The sequence below is a fragment of the Hippichthys cyanospilos genome, chromosome 7, assembly GCF_059441005.1.
Source record: "Hippichthys cyanospilos isolate Australia breed blue-spotted pipefish chromosome 7, RoL_Hcya_1.0, whole genome shotgun sequence".
Lineage (NCBI taxonomy): Eukaryota > Metazoa > Chordata > Actinopteri > Syngnathiformes > Syngnathidae > Hippichthys > Hippichthys cyanospilos.
The window spans coordinates 10,227,002-10,242,949 of NC_142375.1; the positions used below are offsets into that span (position 1 = coordinate 10,227,002).

General features: G+C 39.2%; 1 protein-coding gene across 3 annotated transcripts in view; it reads left to right on the top strand.

Moving 5' to 3' along the window:
* Positions 1-15,701, top strand: part of plppr2b (phospholipid phosphatase related 2b) — a 51,839-nt gene extending 36,138 nt beyond the window's left edge. Inside the window, exons 5-9 of one of the 3 annotated variants that reach the window (XM_088419410.1) lie at positions 7,951-8,071; positions 8,816-9,066; positions 10,209-10,385; positions 10,461-10,597; positions 12,266-15,701. In XM_088419410.1, the coding sequence (XP_088275536.1) occupies positions 7,951-8,071; positions 8,816-9,066; positions 10,209-10,385; positions 10,461-10,597; positions 12,266-12,368 (789 nt within the window). In that variant the 3' untranslated portion in view covers positions 12,369-15,701. Of the gene's footprint in view, positions 1-7,950; positions 8,072-8,815; positions 9,067-10,208; positions 10,386-10,460; positions 10,614-12,048 lie in introns of all 3 variants that reach the window. The other 2 variants (XM_088419411.1, XM_088419413.1) reach the window with 2 other exon arrangements.
* The last annotated feature ends 247 nt before the right edge of the window (positions 15,702-15,948 follow it).

Below are 15,948 nucleotides of genomic sequence, written 5' to 3' on the forward strand. Positions count from 1 at the left end.
GGATGAGGTCACGTCGTTGTCAAAAAAGGATTAAGGAGATTAATGGAAGTGTGTCCTTTTTTAAAGTAAATGTGATTTTGTAAATGCAATACTGTTGGCAGAGACTTTCGTAGTTGAAATGACACTGAAGGTTGTTTTCTTGACACATTCGCTGGATGGTTGAGGATTTTGAGCTAATAAACTTACTGGCTGTTTTAGGTGACTGGAGTTGACGTTGGTATAACAAACAGATTTGTATGACTCTCATGGAGTCAAAAACAGGTAGGGTTACAGGATATTTCTCTTCAGTTCAAGTGACTGAGATAGCTAATGAATTTGATCTCGAGCTTTTTTCAACATTTCAAATTGGTTAATAATATTTAAAAATAACAGACCTTGTGGAAGTTGGACTGACCTTAATTATTGATTTGTAAAAATATGTGCTACATACAGTTTATCGCGTTTAATGGGGCAACAAACGCCCTCCAGAAATGAATTTGTCAGATTTGAACTCTTGTGTGTTAAATGTGTTTAAAAAACATAATTATCAATTATAATATTAAAATATCACTCTCATCATTCTCACCATGACACGGGAATGATACAGAGATCCGTGTCATGGTGAGAATGATGCCGCTTAGTCTTCCGGTCCCATCTTTTGTATTCGCTGGTCCACCAAAAGTGGTGGTTCCATGGCCAGGTCAGCATGTTGTTTCCGGTCCGCTGCTGCCCCTTTTCGGGTGGAGGTTTCGAATCTAGCCTCCTTGGCGAATACTCTTGGAGATACATTGGAGGTCCCCATCGTCAGAGATCTGTGGGTGTCAGTTGACTGAAATGTGTATTTGAGGTTGAGAATGGAACAATGCGCAGTGGAGCCGCTTTCCTTCACTTCTAGGTGTTATGGCATCTGTAACAGCTGGAGGGCCCCCTGGGGGGTGACCAGATCACAATGTCCAAGTGATCTTATTACAAGTGAAGAGTGAAGAAGAAGCTACCAATCTATACTACACTAGAATTTCTCCAGAGAAAATGAATACAAGCTTCATTATCATGTATAAAATTATATAAATCCCTTCACTACACTGGAGCCTACACTCTTACTGTCAACTCACAGGAGTTGACAGTAAGAATAAAGCCTGAACTGGTTGCCAGCCAATCACAAAGTATAGATAGATGAACACACACAAACACACACACAATACTTACAATGCAAGTTATTGAAAGGAAGGACGCAAACTCATAACCTCAGCACTGTGAATTGGATGTTTCTTAAATTATAATCTTCAAAATTATAAACGTAAATAAATATTCCACTGACTATATAATATGTACGATCACGTGACTTTTTGAGATGAACTACTGAAATAAGTTACACAACATTCTTCATGTACCGGTACTTAATGCACCTCTACACGAGGTATCTATTTAACTCTGACTTTGTTAAGGTAGATAAGTCTTAGTTTGATTGACACGGCCAGACAAGCATAAATTTAACAATATGCAGTTTCAGGGTCGAACTCTAGAGCCTTTAACAAGAGGTCTTTTTTTCTGCAATTAACCATTAAAGAAAATAAATTATGAAATTGCAGATGGTGGTGTTAGTACTTTTGTTTTAGCAGTGTAGTAGTGAATAAGAAAAAAGGCCAGCGGGTTAGCGATGGATAATCACAACTTTAATCCTTTCCCTGCCAATCACATAAGACAGAAACTAAAGAGATGAAGACATTCGTCCATGTTACACCATGACCATATGCCTGACCAGCTCATCGGTCCATAAGAAACACTTTAGCCCATGCGCAAGAGCCCTCTAATCCGCCAATTCTCTCACAGCACTGCAAGATTAGCTGTTCCCACATGGGTCCAACATAAACCCCATGATGAAAACTCAACCATTTTATAGGAAGTGAAGGATAATTCCAGGAGGGAGAGAAGATGCAAGGCAAACAGGAATGGGGTCATACCTCATACTAAACTAATCTTCCCCCTTTTTTGTCAGATTCGGGAGGCAGTGTTTAAAAAAAGAAAAAAAAGAAAAAAAAGTAGCGACTGAGAAATAAACATTGAAATAATTACAATGTTTCCACTAGCCTAGTTTCTCTTCCACACAGAGTCGGGAAAGCTGCCCTGGCAAAGTGACTAAAAGCGGGGCGAGACAGATAGGAGATGCAAGAAGAGGATGTGGGTGATGATAATGGAGCTGCAGCTCAATTGTCATGGTTACCAGCATAAGTGTGTGAGGCTATGTGCATGTGTGTGTTTGAAGACTAGCACAGAACTTACAAAGTCTACATTGGATATTTAAAGAGTCTTTCAGTCAGTTTTTGCGAAGACTGGTCAATATGCTAAGAGCTCCAAAGAAACCTGCATGATACAGCCTAAACCCGTCCATAATGCATTTAACACCATGGCAGATATAATTCACCGTTCGCGGTATAAATTGGCATCTAATTTTAGTGCCGTCACACAACAAGCCTGAGGTGTAAATGATGATGGGAATGATGCAAACACATCTGCAAATGGTCACACGCCCTTCCTCGCTTGCCCCAGAGCTTGTGTTGTTGTTTTCTTTTTTTTTTTTTCATGGTGTGACTTCAAAACACCAATTACTGCTGCCTCAATCCTTCCTGTGACTCCAGTGGCTGGTATTCTATTGTAGTAACCAAATGTCTTTTTAGTTTGTTCCTTGCAAGAACAATAGAGAATGTGTGGTTCAGAGTGAATTTGACACCAATAGAAATGTCTTCTTACTAAAAAAGTAGCTAACAAACATTAAGCCCCAAACATTCTATTGCGGTCACGAAATCAAGAACAACCTTGGACAATGAGCCACTTGCTGCTTCATTACGACGAAAATCATCATGAAATATCTTCTTCAACAATTCTTTATCATGAGTGACATGAGCCAAGACAACAAAAATGATGGTCACGTGATAACAATAATTAAATTATAATACCATATTGTTGCGAAATAATAACGAGACTAAATGTGGTGAAAAAATAAAAACTAGTGCTAAAACTATATGTTTAATTTCATTGACTAAAGCAAAATGTGTCTAATGAAGTCATGCCATATTGCTGACAAATGCATACAAGACTACAAAATACAAAATAAAATGTTTAAAATGTTTTAAATGTTTTAAAATGTTTCATTAAATAAAATAATACGTGATAAAATGGTATCGTTTTGTCTTGTTTTGTGGCTCCCTTAGTCCCGACTAGTTGGTTAGTAAAATTTCACCCAGAGAAAGGCCAGCCAGCAGGCAAAGGACTTTTTTTTTTGGGTCAAATAATGTCATTAATCTAATTTCTATTACTCTATATTTAATTATTTCTCTAATAAAGTTGATTCCTGTTAATATTAAGATGACACTGGAGTCATACTGCTTTGATTGTGTTAATTCACTAAGGTCTTTATGAGTCACATCCATTAGTGAGGCTAGTCTGTCAAAAAACAAACAGAAAAAAAATCCTCTTGAAAACTACCGGTAATTTAAAGTGACAATATGTAATATTTAGAGCATTATTAATTTTGAAAACCCACTATAAATTTAAATGTGTAAATAAATGTGTTCTATCCAACCAACATATATTTTTATACATTTTTGTAGGTCTAGCGTTATTTATATTGCTTGGGGAGTGCCGCCCAGATGGGGGCAGTCATGTTCCTTTTAGCTACGGAAGGTGAAGGTGGAAAAATTTCGCCAACATAATTCAAATCACATTTTGGATGTCAGTTTTTATCTACTGTCCAGCTGAGCGAGTTCCCGGTTTGTATGTCAAATGCAAATAAAAATGGTAAAAAAAGGAAATGGATGTTGATGTTTTTTTTTTTTTTTTTTTGCTAATCATAAATAAAAGAAGGGCGGCGGGGTGTTTGCTCCACGTAGCAAGTTATTCTACACATTTGAGGTCACCCACCAAACACAAAAGAAAACGAAAGCAAAGGCATCGCGATACAACAAGAAATGAGCTTAGCCTGTAGTTTTCCCTCCATCACAATGGCTGGCTGCATGAGTTGTGTTGATGCCTGATAATCCTGTGTGGTTGGATCGCTGTTCTACATTTTGCATAACTAGTAAGGGTTGTGTTTTCATTTTCTTTAAGGCCGCAGAAGCCCGGGGAAGCTAACTAGCGTTGACATATTTACCCAAGCTATGTAGGTTCTGTGCTATTATGCACTGAAACCAATGGCAAATTGTACTTGCATTTGCTAACGTTTTTCCCCCGCTTAGCGCTCTGTGGACTCTCTGTGACGCCGTAGTGAGCATGTCGCATTCGCGTGACACCAGTAAACGACAACTCTAAATATTCCACCCTGCGTCTTTAATGCAAAAGTAATCATTTGCCATGCTGAGTGTGGTTCAAACTCCAAGAGTTTCTGCATATTAAGAATGTATTTCCTGAGTATTTTGTCCATGCTTTGTATTGTTCATATAAATCACACACACAAAAAAAAATGTCTCAACAATGGCTCATATCTTGTTGTGTCCCTTGTAAGGCATCACTGTGTAAATACATACTGTATATAAAGCTTGATGATATCAAGAGTGGTACTCCACCTGGCAGGTGACAGCGAGCTTGGTACTTTCTATTCTGTTTGAAAAGTGTGCCACAAGTAGACTCCCGGTGAGTGGAAATTGGAGCAGGCAGAAGCAGCAGCAGACTTGTGTGAAATGACATGATTTGAACTCAAGAAATTGGTTTTGAAAGCAGTCATTACAAAAGCAGAACAAGAAATCCAACCTCAAATTCAAAGGTCTTAATCTTTTATAAGGGCAATGTCTGAACAAAGAATTTATTCTTTCATTCAAAAGCTGTCAATATTTCTCCGTTTTAATTGCAGTGGAAGTCACTGCCCACTGAGTCAGAAACAAGTGGCCTTCTGAGTCAGATGCCTATAAGAAGAGATGAGTATTGACTTGAGTTACTTTTGAATACATAGCTGAGGGGGGCAATGTGGCAACTCGGCAGGGATGGGATAGAGCCCTCACAATCCAACGTGCTCGCTGGTGGAGTTGCAATTGAGTAGTTACTAAGTGAGAAGATGTGGCATGTAGCCTTATTAGCTTACATCAATGTGAGGCAGACTATTAAGTGTCAACTCTTCAAAGTGTTTTTGTAAAGCGCAACACATACTGTACAACGCTCTCTCTTAATGAACATTATGTCTTGAGGGGAAAATAATTCAACACACTCTAGTACCACCCCTTTTGATAGTCTACAATTGAGCTCCAGCACATTTATATTCTCTCAACAAACATCTGGGTATCTTATAGATTTCATTACAATAATTTGAAGTTGAACACCTCAAAAGCAGATCTGGAATTTCAAATGACGTATTTATTTTTGTTGCCTTGTTTTGCAGCTCTAAATATCAGCACAGCATACCATAATATATTTATTGCAACAACTCATATTACATCGGTTTGTGTGTGCATCCTGGGAAATCCCGTTGTTGGAAATGTTGAATTTTGTATGAGTTTCCCCTTAAAGAAGGGGTGTAGATTTTAGATGGAGTTAGTAATATAACAATATTCTACCATTTATGTTCCAGTCTTCCATAATACCTAGAGTCAGCTTTTTTAAATTATAATAAATTGCCTTAGCAGGTGCTCAATGGCTATAAGATAATAATGAGGCCATATTCATTATAAGACTGCTCTTCGAAGAAATCAGATCCTTATAGTGGTAGAGGTACAAACAAACAAAAAAAACAGACTAGGTGGTCACCAGCCCATTTTCTACTGCCTAAAAAAAGGCATTTTACCAGGTATTTTGGCAAAACAAGTTCAGCATTGTTGATATTAAGATTGAAACGCGAAGAGTAGTGCAACGATATCATGTTTCAAAAATGTACCTACATTTGACTACTCGCTAATATTGAGTACTAATAATCCCATTATGTCTCTGTGTTAAAAATGTGTGTTTTATTGAAATACTGTTAAAAAACACAAGATAATGAACATCCACATCAGCCGTCTATACTTTTACCTGAGACAAAGTTAGCATTATGCGTTGGCTGGTAAAATGGTATCATTGTTTTGTCTTGTCCAAGTACCAGTAGTGATGTATATTGGGATCAATACCAACATGAATAGAGAAAGTGTATTTTTACCCAAGTTAGTGCTGTAATGTATGTATGTACAGTATATTGAGATCAATACCAACATGAATAGAGAAAGTGTAACTTTACCCAAGTTAGTGTTGTAATACTTAACTGGAGTTTTTCTTTTTTTCTTTTTTTTATGGTTCACAGAGCATTATCACCTTTAATTATCATAATTTATTCTGATGACCTGCCTGGACCCTGTTTATTAATTTTTGGTCAGGTCCTCCTCCCAAACAAATTATTTATGCCAAAGACCTATCATTCTCAGTGACCTTACGAGGGGCTGCAGTGGCGGCGTCCATCTGTCAGTCACACTCTGCACACGTTAAGCTACATGTGGTGCATGACTATCAGCCGCCAATCCAGGCCGTGAGCCATGCATTTTGTATAGGCTTGTAGCCTACATCTATCCATGCTGCTGTCAGCAAAAGACTGGGCTTGTGTAGTGCTTAGTTGAATTTGTTGCCTCATCAAAAATGGATCGATATCCCGCGGATTGGATTTCTTATGGAATGTACGCTCTTAACCAAATGGACATATCCTCACAATAGGTCAATTTCAATGGTGATTATTATAATGGAAAAGGTATATTTCATTTAATGCAATTTGTTCTCTGGGGAGCTCATTTATGGACCCACGAAAGCATTTAAACATTTGAAAAGGATTTTTTTTACTCAGTGTTTAGCACTTCTTTCTCACAGTCGAGAGGTTTTACGTTTGAATCTTGGTCCAGGTCTGTCTTGCCCAGGGCAACTGTGGCTGCATACTGTTGGTTGTTAAGAACATATTTATTTGAAATTTTTGAAATGTATAATCGTGTATTCATTATTCATGAAAATCTGTCTAAATCGTACACAGTGCCACTTTAAGAAATGACTTTTTTTTTTTACACCAACAGTGGAGTAACACAGGTAGGCAACCGATCAAAATGTTAGCAAGTATAGACACAAACAGTGGAGCAACACAGGTAGATAAATAAGCTTAATGCTAACAGGCATATATTCTTTCTAAGCAGCAAAAAAAGCTAAGATTTAAATTTATTGTGTCACAGACAGTAGTGATGACTTTTTGTTTGTCTGTATGACTGTTTTATACTGCCACCCGGTGGCCAAAATCTGCACACCACAAAGCCCATCGGTGATTTGTTTCTCTCTCTCTCTCAAAAAAAAAACAGCTGTAGGGGATCTAACAGGCATTTCACTTCATTACAAAGGGTAAAGACAATTTGAGTGTTTTGATTGTGGTCACGGAACAAGTGAAACTCATCTCAAGGCGCCACTGCCACTGTATTATATAAAACAGAAATACTCATTCAGTTTTAATTTGAATTAAATTGATGATTCATTGTGTTGTATTAACTTGTTTAAAAGTAATAAAATATGATCTCTATTTTTTTTTTAAATAACTCACACCTGGTCTTTATGTACACCACAATTAGCTAGTGAGACAGGCGTCAGCTGACATATGTCCCCAATCAGGACAAGAGCTATAGAAAAAGGACGGATGAATTCTCTTCACATGGGAAAAAAAAAACAAAACATTCAAGTGTGGCATCATATCTTTTCATAAAGATTCTGGTAAACTTAAGGAAGCTTATAAAATGAAAGTGTACAAGGATGCTCGTGAATGATTGCGAATGTTTGGTTTTACTAAAGCTGCCAAATGGCGAGGCCAAGGCAGTATAATCGCTGCCAGGGAGAGAGGGGAGCAACACTCATGAATAATTTTGCCGTGTACTCCATTAAAGTGGCGGAATAGTCAGTGAGGGTCATCAGTGCTTAACACACAGTTTTATCTCCATTTGATTGACATACTCTCCTTCTTTCGCTCGCTTTTTAACTCTTCTTGCTTTTCTGTCCTAGATTCTGATTGGAGAAGTGACCAGTTTCTTTGTCAAGTCGGAGGGAGCTCAGGAGAAGACCATCGTGACCGCAGACTGCTGCTATTTCAACCCGCTCCTCCGCAGGATTGTACGCTTTCTGGGTCAGTCCTCTTTTTTTTTTCTAATGTTTTTTCTTCCCAGACAAGAACCGCCTCTTTTTTTCGAATTCAGGAGGGGGTTCCATTTTGTGAGGTCAAAGCTAAAACTCATGCTGTTTGTGGACTAAGCAGAAACAGCAATTGTTGTTAGTTTTATTATTATTACTTATAGTGATTGTGATCTTGTTGGTGGAGCTATCTTCGTCATATTTACCATATACTTTATTACATACGGCTTAATACAATAAAAGCTGGATCAAAAATCCCAGCCTCATAATGACTTTGGATCAGAACAGTTTTTTAACAGTATACTGTATGTCATATATAGCAGAATGAAGTGCAGGTGCACAAATGATTACGTTACAGTAAGTCAGTGACCTTTGCAACCCCAGAACACTCATCACACATTTTTGTCTGCTGAGATTTGATTTCGGCCTGCTGTAAAATAGAATATATTTTATTGTGTATTTCTTTGGTTAGTATTATTATTATTAGAAATATAGAAATCTAAAAGAAGACTATGTGGCATTAAAAGTATACATTTTTTACAGAGGATAAAGAATATATGCCTATGTATAATATTTTATTGTCAAGTTACGGTTGATATTGATAGTGATTGGATACTGTAATTATAGGCTGATTCAAAAGTCTTAATTTGTCTATTTGCCATTCCACTGAGTCATCCGAAGCTAATGTAGCCATTCAATTCTTCCAATTTGGTCATTCCTCTGTTTCATGCACACGCAGGCGTCTACTCCTTCGGCCTCTTCACGACCACCATCTTCGCCAACGCGGGTCAAGTGGTGACAGGGAACCAGACGCCTCATTTCCTGAGCGCCTGCAAGCCCAACTACACAGCGCTGGGCTGCCAGTCCTCGCTGCAGTATATCACAGAGCAACGCGCCTGCACAGGAAACCCTTTCTTGGTGGCGTCCGCCCGCAAATCATTCCCTTCCAAAGACGCGGCACTCAGCTTTTATGCTGCCATTTACACTGTGGTAACTAAAGATTTCGTTGTCATTCCATTTCCTACAGCTCAATTCTCTGTTGTTTAGCCCGACAAGACAACGGTATGTTTTAGAACCATGGCGTCAAACAGTACAGATATTGCACTCCGCTTCTCCAAACACACAGTCTTTAAGACAGCAAAAAGGTTCCGAGTGGGAGACGCAAGTTTTTCTTCATAGTTTAAAATGGCTTACTCTCATTCAATTGTGTGTCGCATTGTGGCCAAAGACAGAATTCTTGTCAGTTATTGTCTTTTGCTACTATGACTTTGTGTTGTCGCATAAGGAAGCCACATGCAAAATTATCGATATGGCACAGGCTAGTTGCCTTGCTAGCGAAGATTCTTTCATCTTGAGTTTTTCTCGTTAAATTTGGTGGTTGATAAAAACATTTGGTACATATATAGCTGTGAGGTATACGTGCAGATTGCCTTGCTCAAAGACACATTTTCAGAAATAGGTAGGTTAAAAAATGGATTTACCAGATTGTTTAAGTTTACACCTCATTGACAGGCCCTCCAGAAACTCAGCTATTTGTATACAACATATCAAAAAGTAAATTTTTCCATAAAATGTTTTAGGGCTGGGATGGATGGAGACCTTTTTCCAACTAAAAATAATGCAGTGCTCGAGTAGCAATATATACAATAGACATTTGTTCATTTTTATAACAGTTCTTCTGGAGTGGGATATTTACAGAATTACATTCAAAGCTTCCTTGTTGTGTATGGCCTATGCTAAAGATCCCCTGCACTGTTTCAAGGAAATACGCTGCTTTTCATTTGTTAGTTATTACCATGAACGTGCAGAGACGCACACACATATAATAGTCCAGCTGAAGTATGTTTTGTTTCATGAATAGTCAACAAACTTCTTAATTACCCTTGTGTGCAAGAATAGCCTGCTAATGAGCACCAAGTACATTCCACCCAAACACATTCACAGGAGCGAATGATTATGTACGGACTGCTGCCGATAACAACTGCAGTGGTAAATCTGCCCTCGTTTATTTTTTATTAGTTGCCCTTATTTGCCGGGAGACGTTCCATTTCGCCGTAACCACTGCAAATTGCGCCCTCTGGTGGCACTCAATGTAACTCATCTTTGCTCCTTTCCATGTGTTTTCATTCCAGATGTATGTGACCCTGGTTTTTCGCACTAAGGGGACCCGTCTGACCAAGCCAACATTGTGCCTAGTGCTGCTGTCGCTGGCTGTGCTGGTGGGGGTGGTGAGGGTGACGGAGCACAGAAACCACTGGAGCGATGTCCTGGCCGGGTTCATCACCGGAGGAGCCATCGCCGGCTTCTTGGTGAGAGGAGAGATGGAGGAATGTTTCTTCACTTTATTTCTAATGTCCCCTTTCCCTTTCATGCCCCTCCATTAGGTGTCTTGCGTGATTAACAATTTCCGGCCGGCCCAAAGGGCAGTGCCAAACCCCACTCCTTCAGTGCCGCAACCTGTAGAGACACCAGCCGGGATTCCTCTGCTCACTCTGCCCCGTGTTGAGAGTCCACTCGAAAAGTTAAGTGGCCTTCAGGTAAGGGGTGGGTGAGGAAGACCTCAAATTAGAAATAAAGCTCCCAAATCAAATTCTGTAGTAGACATGCATAATGAATGAAGAACAATTTATACTCACATTCACCCTAGTGGACAATTTACAGTCTTTCAAAAACCTGACATGTCTGGATATTGTCTCTCAGAGCACAAGCAACCAAATGGACAAAGAGGTGTAGATCGTATATGGATGGGAAGTTGTCGACAAGCTGTCATGCTAAAGGAAATTACTGCGAACAGTAACACTTTAAAACTATACAGTATTGAAAAACAGTGAGAGGAAATAATGTACGACTTAAAAAAAGTGTTAAGATTTCACTCTTGGTTTATTCATATGAAGATATATTTTTTAAATTGATGTCCAGGGGTGTTTACAGATTTGAAAAAATCTGTAGTTTTCTTTGTCGTTTATCGTTTTAGTGGCCTTAAAAATATTACATGCGTCCTCCTTAAACCTTCAGATCCCCTCAGGTTAGCGCAACAACCTCACTGAGAATAGATTTCTGGGTCAGAACCTCAGTTTAGGCCCGCCTGTGCATGTTTTCCCCATACTTCTCCAGCTTTGCCTTGCATCCAAAACAATAGTTATTAGATTCATTGGAGACTTTAAATCAGTGGTTCTAAATTGGTCGTTTGGGACTCTAAAGTGGAATGCAGACCCGTTTTTGGTGTGTGCACTGCAAAAAAAGCTAAATGTATTTGTATTCTATTTTGTTGTTATGAATACTGGGTTCCCATGGAAATTGATTTTGTAGGAGGAATGGTTGTTTGTAAGAGCAGTGTATTGATGCTGTTTTGCATTGTTTTTGGCGCAGTTAATCACACTGTTGGAATAGTTTCCATCACCAGTGAGCCATGTGAGGTTTAGCAGTCAAGATGATGAATGGATGGCTGCTTCGTGGCCAGTTGGCATTGAACGATGTCATGAGGGGGGTGAGGCAACCACATGGTAAGAGGTGTGGCCTCTGTAAACAAGGCGGTTTACTTCATGGTTAGAAATATCTGGACCATAACCCTAATTATTGAGAAATTAAATTGCCAATGTGCCAAATGTAATTTATGTGCATATAATTAACTGTGGATAGTGGAAGAATACACTTGATCTAGGCCTTTTAACCAATACAGGGCAACCCTGCTTCTGGCTGGCGGACATCATGTCTTGCAATAGGCTTATCATGGTACATCAAAGTCATTTGAAAGTGTTTAAAGCAACGCAGTACTGTACATGTGTTTTCAGAAATTATATATAACTGCTCACAAAATGTTGTTCGTATCTTCTGATGAAATGGGCTGTGACTTTGCAATAATGCAGCTCCCAAGGTGACAGCAGTTGAGCGATGAGAATCACTGCTTTAAATTGTCCATAGGTGTGACTGTTTGAATAATTATGCCCTTCGATTGGTTGGCAACCCATCCAGGGTGCCAAAAGTCAGCTGGGATATGCTCCAGCTCAACAGCAACCCGACTGAGAGCAAACGCTATACAAAATGGACTCACGGTTGTTATGGGTGAGGCATTTATTGATTTAAATGACCTGGTTTGAGCATTATCTACAAGAGCTAAAGGTACTATATGAGTAAATAAGAGCCTACCATTTTACACTCTTGGTGCCTCCCCCATCCTTTTCTGCCTTAGGCTCCAGGGCTACCATATTCTGAGATCACATGACCATCAGCCAATCCCGCACCCCACCCCCGTGCATCACCCCTTGCGGAGGTGCCTCACCAGCTCAGTCTAGAGCAACCTGATGATGGCGCCACCCAGCCCTGCCTCGCCCACCACGGAGGGCGGCTTCCTCTCCGCCGGGTGAAATCCACGCAGGTGTGAAGATCCATGGGCAGAAGAGCAGCATGAGCGCGTGGCCAGTCTGCCAAAGCCGCCGCAAGGCGGCGACCGGCCTCCCCACTCCTGTCTTGTTAGTCCTTTTCCTCCTTTTCCTCTCTCGGGAGCAAAAGAGCCAAAGTAAGGCTCTTTCAAGCCAGCTGTGTTGAAGCAATACTCCGTCCCCATCAAGACTCCACAAAATGTTTGACACTAATCAAAACTTAGTGGAACAGACGCTTTGAGGACCGGGAGAGAAGCCGAACAAGACCAGTGGCTCTTCCTCTGAAGGTTTTTCTAATGCTCAGGACAATTCATTGCAGAAAGAGGGGTTTATATGTCAACAAATGCACAGTACGAACATTCTTTACTTCCTCAAAAAAACTTTCCCATCCTCTATTGAGCTGACTGTATGTGACACGAGGAAAAATCTAATAGCACACTACCAAACATAAATATCGCAAAATATCAAGTGAAATAATGATGATGTTATCTTGGGGCCCGGTTAGCTGATTTAAACCTGATGAGCTTTCATGGCACGTTATTATGCTGTGGCACATAGATTAGGTATCACTTCTTGAAAGTAGGGGTATCCAAAAATTTTCCACCGCGGGTTGCAAACAAATACATTTAAAGCTGCGGGGGTTTACACAAGTGTCCAGGGAGTCACTTTACTGTGTTTGAGAATGATTAATACAAAAGCAGTTGATGAGATAATTTTAGGTACACCCCCCCCTCCCAAAAAAAGGCTCCTTCTCAAGAAATAAACAATGTATATGGTAGTTTAATCAAACAAAATTGGATATGCATACTAAGTATGGAAAACAGACTACAGGATTACCGGGTAAGTGTAAAAAAATTAATCTACTTCATGCTTTGCATAAAACCTGAAAGCAATGACAATATTGGATAAAGGTAACCATGGATCACCAAATATAAAATTTGTAAACATGCATTGACCTAAAATGACACCGTGTGGAGACCTGTGCCGTAAGACTTTTTACGCAGAGATCTTGCAAATGTAGCCATGTCAGAGCTGTAAACGCCGTAATATCCGTCAATTACCGCCTCAGGTAAGGCGGCATATTGCTGAGCCCCTGCAATCCAAGCGTGAGAAGGCGATTCAACACAATATTGCCGGGGAAGGGAAACTGAATCAATTTTTGCCTTTCTGGTATTTCCTTACACATGGGCACCACCGATACTAGCAATGAAATCAGAACATTTCCCATCCCTTTGATACTTATAAAGAATGGGAAAGAGGTGGGTAAAAAAAAGTTATTTTACAGTCAGTGTCAAAGGGGCTTAAATAATGGAAGAAAAGCACTTTTGTCAATCATAGCACAGATTTAGCATTTGGAAAGTTGTCATTTTGTTACCGTGTTGTGCACTGGGTAATGTGATAGAAAGGACATTTTTACTTTACAAATCTTAAGCTTAATAACATAGTTGTTTAAGATATATTTGACAGTTAAAAATGATTTTGGCAATTATGCTATGAGGCTAACAAATATATTTGTGTGCGTGGGTATGTGTGTGTATATGTGTGTGTTTACTGACTTTTCTCTTTTAATACTGTTTTGGAGGTTAGTCCAATTGACAGAAACTCCTGCCTATCACATACAAATATTTGTTGTTACAGATCTCTTTTAATGTCTCATTTGTTTGTTTTCAGCTTCCCAGAAACCAGTGGTTCGAAATATAGAGACACTGCAAACACCTGTTTTTGTACAGTATATTAAAGGTTTTCTTACACTTCACACAGTACGCTTATATGATTATGTCTAACGTGAGAAACGAGAACGTTTGTGTGCGAGCTTGTTTTGCGTCTGCTCACTATGAAAAGGACTACATGTATTTGTCTATGTGCATTTGATTGCCGACCAGCCCAGGGCGTGTCCGGCCTCGGCAGTTTTCAGCTGGGATAGACTCCACTTATACGAAGGCCCGAATGAATTCAATGGTACAGAAAATACTGTAGGTTTTGGTGTTTGATTGAACACACTAAATGACATTCAACTGCACAACTGTTAATTTGTCAACCTGTTTTAGTTAAAGGGACACTCTGGCCGGGGTGACCCATTTTTCAATAACAAGTGACATTTCTTTAATCAGAAATGTGATATTACCATGTATTTTCAATTGTGTTCACTTGTTTTGGAGAAATCAGTAATTACCTTCCAAAGGCCCAAGAATTAGCAATATGGCCACGACCCTCCACAACAGCCTCAATGGCCGGCTAGCATCTTAGCTGTTTTAACAAGTTAACTGTGCAAATATAGTAGCATACAAGTTAATGAAAAACTTTAGTATTCCTAAATATCTGTAAACCACGATCAAGCACAGCAAAATTCACGTGCAATCCTAGCCACTCTTATCCACTTCAATCTGTAAAAATATAAAAACAATCACGCTGTTTTTGATTTTGTCACCTGATAATGGATTTTCCTCATTGGAGCTTACATGTATTGTCCATTTTTATATTTTTCACTGGTTGAAGTGGACAAGAAAAGGAATGTGCACATTGATGTTGGTAGGGATTGCTTACTTTTCCAGATGGAAACCAGGCAGCATTACAATGCTTGCTTGCCTCCCACCTTCAGTGACGTGTGTCTGTGTCAATCAAGCAGTCTCCTTCCAATTTTGGGAGTGGCAGAATTCATTGAAAGCCAACACACCCACACACACACAAAAACACTTGTGGTTTTTATTGGGGGAGAATTTTCGAGCAAACATTGATTTTACATACAGACCTATTATAATACCCAGTCAAGCGACCTTTTAAACTTGTGCAGTATTCTGTCCAATCCTTTGATCCTTACATCAAAGGGAAAGCATTGAAAGAAGACACTAGGGAGCTGAAATCTCACCCAAATTTTGACAACATATCATGCCCACTTAGTTATTATACTATCGGGAGTGTGCCGTTCATTGAGTAAAATACAGCAAGTAGAATGTGGAAGAATATATACAAAACAATATTGCACAAGGGTTAAGTTGAACCATCCCACAGTCTTGCTGTATAGTTGCACTCCTTTATTAAACGTTCGTAGGTGGATCCTTGCCAAGACCACCCACAACCAATAAGGAGGGCAAATATACCTTGCTAATGACCTACATTAAACTGTTGCCGTTTTTTTTTTTTTTTTTAATTTTAAACGAAGAGAGGGTGAGTCTAAATGATGGTACTGTATTTTCATGTTAAATGTATGTTTTGTATTCAGAGAAATAAACTGCATTTACCACACAATTGAATGTTGTCACTTAAATGATGTCAAACGCACAATCAGTATGAAATTGACATAAGAAAAAAAAATCATTAACCAAAATACTCAAAACTGCTTTTGTGCGTAATCAAGTAGTTGGTGAGTGTATTTGTCTATTTCTCCAGATGGAAATTTCAAAGTATCTACCAGAATATCTGTTAGTCTTCAGTCATATGTTTGCAAGAAGGCATTTATGTTAATCGCTACAATAGTATTGTTGTTCATTCGGAA